General features: G+C 48.4%; 1 protein-coding gene across 1 annotated transcript in view; it reads left to right on the top strand.

Annotated features, from left to right (window-relative positions):
- The window catches only part of nudt14 (nudix (nucleoside diphosphate linked moiety X)-type motif 14), a 10,224-nt gene extending 3,273 nt beyond the window's left edge, over positions 1-6,951 (top strand). The window contains exons 2-5 of the mRNA XM_019870745.1: positions 2,341-2,384; positions 4,476-4,540; positions 5,013-5,313; positions 6,623-6,951. Coding sequence (XP_019726304.1) covers positions 2,341-2,384; positions 4,476-4,540; positions 5,013-5,313; positions 6,623-6,872 — 660 coding nt within the window. The 3' untranslated portion in view covers positions 6,873-6,951. The remainder of the gene's footprint in view (positions 1-2,340; positions 2,385-4,475; positions 4,541-5,012; positions 5,314-6,622) is intronic.
- The last annotated feature ends 28 nt before the right edge of the window (positions 6,952-6,979 follow it).

The following is a 6,979-nucleotide window of genomic DNA, read 5'->3' as shown; positions in this document are numbered from 1 at the left end:
CCCCCCCCCCCCCCCAAAAAAAAAAAACAAATAAAAACGGGAGAGCATATGTTAGGAATCAAAGAGTGCTATTGAAATGGAGGACGAGTTGAATTTTTTTTTTTTTTTTTTTTTGCCCCCTCACTTTTCTGCAGCAGCTGCCAGCTTTGTAGTGTTGAGTGGCGTGAGCGCAGGAGGTGCCTGTGCTGGTCATCGCACGTTAAGCACCTCAAAGATCAAGACGCTACGCGCCACGCTCTCCATTGGCCATTCAAACAGGAGCCTATCTTGTTTGATGCCCGTCGGCTAATCACCGTGTAGTAATCCACAATTCCACGTCGAACATGATTCTGCACCTGCCCCCCCTACCCCCCAGCCCTTCCTCTCAGCAAGAGGGCCCAGTAATGAGGTAAAGCCCACCATCTGGGAGTGGCGACAGGATCCTCGAAAGAGAATGGCCGCAATTGATGATCATCCTTTTCGGATCCCAATTGTGGTCAAATCGATCTTCTGGTATGATTGTGCTGGCCTTTCTGTCCCCCCCCCCTTCTGTCTGTCCGATCGCTTCTGGTACCTTCCATTAAAAAGTGACCCCTCAGTTGTCGAAAGTTGTACACTTTTGGTTTGTTTCTGTATGGCTATGGAAAAGTGAAAGCTGGTTCATCCTATCCTGTGATGAAAGAAGAGGACCCACGTGGACTTTTCTAGACTCCTGAGATAATCAAATTCATTGCATGACTCGTCCACGTTCTCACTTTTGATGCACGTTGAGTTTCGTCGAATAAGTTCTCCGTGGTTGGCGACACGTCAGAGCCTTCCTTTCATTTGACTGTGGACAGCGAGAAAGACTTTGTGGCTGGCAGGTTAAAAAATGTCGGTGTTTCTGTGTGGGTGGCAAACTGGCAGGACTCAACAGGCTTCACAAATCTCTGCTTGTTTTGCAACTGCGTGGGGTGCGGCTAGCTTGTCCTCAACCAGAGAGTTATAGTATGTAAGACAATTGTTCGCACATGAGTAGATTTGGACTGATAAGGTCAAACGTGACGACAAAACGCTCTCAGCGTCTTCAAACGATGAGAACATTTACCTGTCTTTCCACTGCCAATTCTGTTCAGCTGTTTTCTTTGGTTAAAGTCAGTACCAAACAAGACCCCGCGCGTGTCATAAAAGTATCGGCGGCGTCGTGTGTTTAGAGCCGCAGCGTACTTATGATGAGCGCCTTGATGAAACCGTGTCTCCGAGTGATGTCGTATGCAGGTCACACAAACGCAACTTCTGTCCCTCGGCGCGACTGCCGCTTGGGCTGCAAAACCGCCCCGCCGACCGCGGTACTAATCCCACGTGCTAAAATAAGCCACGGGTATGTCTCATGTCAGCCTCCTCGCCAGCCTGAGACAAAACACGCTCACTTCATCAGAACGCAAAGCACATTCCTTGACTCTTTTCGGCGACGCGAAACACGCGAGACGCCGTCAGCCGCTTCCCACACTGTGAACGCTTGCTCTCTTTTCTGCCGCTCTTTAATTGCACATCTGATGGCGTGTCATGCCGCACATCCTGTTGATGTGACAACATGACCGCCGGGCACATAAACAGCTATTTCCACCCTCCGCCATGCAAGCCCGACGACAATGGGACATGTTTGAACATTGACTCATCAGGATTCCCTCCCTGAAACCTAATCCGCCGCGTCAACGCCCATCTTTTCTTTTGGGAGACAATGTTTGAAAGTCCTGTGCCCCCCCCCCCCCCCCCCCCCCCCCCATCACGCTTGTATCAGTTGATCGTGACCTTCTGACATCTGCGTGCGGTTGGTTGTCGGTGCCGCCGAAGACTTTGTCCAACGTCTCCTTCGAGTGCCTCGTTCGATCGGAATCATCTCCGACCACGAGATGTATTTGATCAAGCCTCCGATCATCTCCCACTTTATTTTTAGAGCACGTCTTCTGTCAAATCCAGTTGACCATCGTACAATACAACACATCGCCGCAACCTTTCACTCGTCTTTTCAAGTTCCATCTATTGTCTGTCCGTTTATCGTCCCTTTTCATAGCGAGAGTCCGATTCGTTTCCCGGGATATTTGATCCGAGGGGCCGCAAATAGCCGGGGTTCAAGATGCATGTCGGGCATGCGTCGTTTTACAAGTCGGCATCGGGTTCAAAGAATCTGATTGCTTTAGCGGCAAGCCAGACTCAATAAATCAAAGATGATTTGACATCCTTGACTTCAAGGGCCCGTGCATCAAAGGGATCATTACGGATGCGCGTCACCTTCCGCTAACCCCGGCGTTGAAACATGTCAATCGGCTTACTGTGATTGCATTTGCTCACGCTGTCTGCTTCCATCTGATTTCTTCACAGAATGGCACAAAAAAGTCCTGGGACTTCATGCGAACCCACGACAGGTAAATCTTGCAAACCCTTTACACCAATTCCGCACGTGCGCACGTTCACCACTCGAGTGATACAGTTGGTAGAAGTGTTGATGTGTGCGCTTGTGCTCGGCTCAGGGGTCTCGTCAATGGTTATAAATGTCGAAAGCGTCACAGGGTGCCCTGTCAGCGAAAACCCTGGTTCCTGCCGCGTTTTGCCTGCGTTACACGACTGCCGAGCGCTGCGTCTCGGGTCATTTAAGCCTCTTTTCCTCTTCTCCTGACCCCGAACCGAGGTCCACGTGAGAAATAGTACCGCTGAGACGAACACAACCTCAAACCTATATTTCCAAGAAGAAATAGGCGACTTGTCTCGAGGTGCAAACGCTGCCAAAACACGATTTCCCGTTTTGACGTGTCATGAATGGGCCAAAATTTGTTTTGAATTTCTGTTCAAGTGGCCTTAGCAGTTTCCCCTCAACAGTTATGTCTACGTGAGTCTTAACGCTCGAGCTTCTGTTTTGAGACCATTTTGGGGAAAAGGAAAAAAAAAAACACCCACCTTAATTACCAGGACTGCAATGACCACAGAATGTTCTGAGGGACGCCATGATAATCATCCGCCAGCGCCACAAAAACATGTGCGCGCTTGGTGGGTAGAAGTCCCATTGTGTTGTTATTTTGACACCTTTGTGTTAGCGGTGGCAGACTGGCGCTTTCCAAGAAACCAGATTTGAAAACAGAAAAATAAATAAATAAAAAAATGCAGGGTTATAACACATCCGTCGCGCGTAACCGCAACCTCGTTGAATAACATTGCGCCAGTCACGCTGTCAACTTTAAACGCTTCTCTTATTTTGCGTCATAGGAAACGACATTGCGGCGGCTGTTTTGGTACTTGCCACCATCAGCGGTTTTCACCTTCGACCTGCTCTTCACGTCCCCCTCATATCCTACTGTCTGCTTTCGAGCCCCTTTGAGACGCTCGCTCGTTTAACGATGCATGCAAAGCCCCGAGCGTCTCGGTAGAAGCGTTTTGTCTGTGGGAAGCTGCAGAAGAGTTGTAAATGGTGTGGAACACTTCTAAAAGGCCGCCTGCCCTCAAGGGACAGCTTCCCTGCCTCAGGCCTGCATATGCATGCCCCACTTTCTCGCCTCCAATCTGTTGCTGCATAATTGTACCTATTCCCCTTGCTCTGCTGCCATTATATTTTGAAGCAACCCTTTTTTTTTTCCTCCCCTTTCTCAACTCTTGCAGAAGTTCCCATAAACATGCGGCACTTGTCGGTCTCTTTGTTTTTTTTTTTACTCTTCTCTCGAGTTCATGCGACACTAGCTCAGTAGTGTTTAAGTTATTATTATAATTTTTTTTTTTTGTGAGCAGGTGTGCCCAGACTTTTTTTTAGCAGGCAAGCTACTTATAAATTGACCAAGTCAAAATGTATTTCTAAATATGCTGAGAATTCCACTTAAATGTACCATACTATTGTGTTGTATCAGTTCCACCACTAGGGGGCACTAAGGAGAGGAGAATCTTAGGTACTCGAGAGAGAATCCGAAGAAGAACAAAGCCGATGGAAAAGGAGAGTTGTTGAATGCCGCCTTACGACTACGCGCTCGTTGCAAATAAAGCAAAGTAAAAGGGACGACAAGCATGCTTCTTGGAACACAACAAATGTACTGCATGTTGGTTTAGCTTGCATATTGTGCAACATGAATTAATGATTAAATGTGCACGCTGAGCCATTTAGTGAAAAGCGGCGATCATCCGCATGCATGGCTCGGCAAATCAGCGTCGCATTATTTTCCCCTCATAAAATATCCTCATCATTCTGCACTGCTTCGTATTAGAGGGAAAAGTGTCTGCCGTTGCCACGGCGATCCTCAATAAGCGTCTCTGGTGATAACCTGTGCTGAGCGAGTTTGGCAATTTTAATTGCAGGACGTGAATGCTCAACGCATCTGCTAACCTACGTTCATCATTGTTGATTTGCATTAACCGCCGGGGACTTTTAAATCTGTTACTCTTGACAACTGTCGTCGTATGGACTATTTGTCACATACTTCTTGCTTTCTTTTATACATTTGCCTAAGAACTTTGTATTTCCCCCTTTTTATCCTCAGCGTGTCCGTGCTGATATTCAACACCACCTCCCACTGTTTTGTTCTTGTCAAGCAGTTCCGTCCAGGTATGTTTCATCCGCCCACCGGCTTCAAAGCACACAAAACATTGTCTGCTGGTACCCTGGGGTGTGGCTTATTTTTGTTCCACCTTTCACCGTGTGAGATTTTGATTGTTAAGCACTTTCACTAAAAGTGTAGTACACTTACAAATCCTGTTTATTGATGTGGCTTGGAGCCACAATGCTCAAATGCAGCGCAAGAGGCCCACCTCCTTTGTGACACAATGCCAGAGGCCGTTTCGCACTGCACTTTTAAATGCAAGGAAGTCTGGGTATTGATATGTTTTTCCGCTCCGAGAATAATAACGACGACGTAGCCTTAATCTGAATCTTGACCTCACATTTGTTTCAACCCGGGGGCTTCATGATTTATGTACCACCTTGTCAACTGCCCCCACAAGAATAATGTTTACATTGCTCGATTTGATCAATACGGCCGAATGAAACTTGCAGACTAATATGAGTGTCGGCCCTCCAGCTGTATACATGTGCGAGTGGGAACGGACCAAAACGCAGCCATGTGAGGCCGCCGAAAAAACGGAGGAGGGGGCCAGCGAAGCGGTCGCCTCGGGCTCGGAGAGTCGGGAAGATCGGGCTGACGCAGAGGGGGGGAGCTCGTCCGCGTGGCCTCCGGCGGCCACGGGCATCACGTACGAGCTGTGCGCCGGGCTGGTGGACAAACCCGACCTCTCCTTGGAAGAGATCGCCAGACAGGAAGTGTTGGAAGAATGCGGCTATGACGTACCGGCTTCCAAGCTCAAGCGGATTACTTCTTACAGGTGAGCGTACGGTAACTGTGTTATGTCGACCGACAAGCACCGGCGGCGCGTGCATTCTATTTCTACACACCCATTCTATATGCATACTTATGTGTGCCTTTTATCTTTGGCAGTCAGTCATTGATTTCAATCAAAGCTTCGAGCGTGTAGCACCTTTCATACTTAAGATAATTATTCACGCTGTCATTGACGCCTATGGACAATTTGCTCTTCAAATACCCGAACATCAATGTTTTTAGAATGTGGGAGGAAACCCGAGGCGAGAGTGCAGCAAGTGCATTGACGTGCCCTTCAGAATAAAGCGCCTCTGTCAAACGAAACGTCGCTTTTCGTTCACCGCCGACGACCGATTTTCTTCGGGTCATGCAAGCGAGGTGGAAGGACGCATCAGGGGAGCCGTCCGTCTTTTTAAACATGATTAGAGGGCTGCAGCCAGACCACGGCGGTAGAAAAGCGGGAGAAAAACAATCCCACATTAGCCAGCCGCACCTGCGCAGCCCGTGGACTGGCGGCTCTCATAACTCTTCTTTTGATATGACTCAGGTGCCTCCTCCAGCTTTGTTGGTGTCGTCTATGGTCGATATTACGTGTGGGCCTCTCGCGTTTAATAGATGGGTATCGCCTTAACCCTCATGACCCAGATGAGGGTGCTTTTGACAGAAGTGCGCTGCGCGGCGAAGCTGAATGCTCAGGTCGCAGCCCGCTGCGATGATTCCGCTTGGCGGCTAAACGGGCTTTGTCGAGCTTTCTAAATAAGGAAAGAGTGAAAATGACAGGTCTCACGCTGCACAGGATGTTATTTGGGGTAAGCAAATGTTACACGATATCTGATTCATCAGATAACGACATTGATCTCTAATCTGTCCTTTTCACAATACCCTGGCGTTTTTTTTTTCTTGAAGGTTGGTACCTGCATCAAGGTCAATTGTTTCCCTCGATGCTTGCAATTCTAAATGTGTGTACATATTGCTCGAGAGACAATCCATCAAAATCGCAATTTCTCGCGGCATACACACGAGCAGTTTCAGCAAATGTGTTCCATCTAATATTTGATTTCTTCATATGGCTCCTGCACTTATCGGTTCTCCAAAACGAAATTGCACTCATGTGATATCTAAACAGCACAGCAGGGTGCATCGCATCATCGGTTTCGATCGGTCCACTCATGACCATCGAAAACAAACAAACAGCGTAGTCGTCATTGTTTTTTTTTTTCATATTAACTTGTGAATGAAATTATTTTTAGAATTGTGTACCGCTTATTTGTAAAGTAGCAGCACGTGTTTATCGCGCCCTCTTTTGTCTCCAGGTCCGGCGTGGGAGTCACGGGGTCCAAGCAGACCATGTTTTATGCCGAGGTATCCGACGACAATTGCGTGAGCGCGGGCGGAGGTGAGCCTCGGGAGGGCGAGCTCATTGAGGTGGTCAAAGTTCCGTTGCACGAAGCCATGACCTTTGCCTACAACGAGCGCATTCCCAAAACCATGGGCGTCATCTTTAGCTTCATATGGTTCCATAACAATATGTCTCCCAAGTACAAGATCTCCACCAACGTGTAACTAGCGTTAACTTTTATGTCAATCGCCGGCCCAGCGCAGCCACTCACTTCCACACGCCATCGCCCCCCCCCCCCCCCCTCCCACCGGGTTTTTTCCCCCTCCACACC

The sequence above is a fragment of the Hippocampus comes genome, unplaced genomic scaffold, assembly GCF_001891065.2.
Source record: "Hippocampus comes isolate QL1 unplaced genomic scaffold, H_comes_QL1_v1.1 scaffold243, whole genome shotgun sequence".
Taxonomy (NCBI): domain Eukaryota; kingdom Metazoa; phylum Chordata; class Actinopteri; order Syngnathiformes; family Syngnathidae; genus Hippocampus; species Hippocampus comes.
Note: the sequence above shows the minus strand (reverse complement) of the source record. Positions and strands in the feature narration are given on the sequence as shown.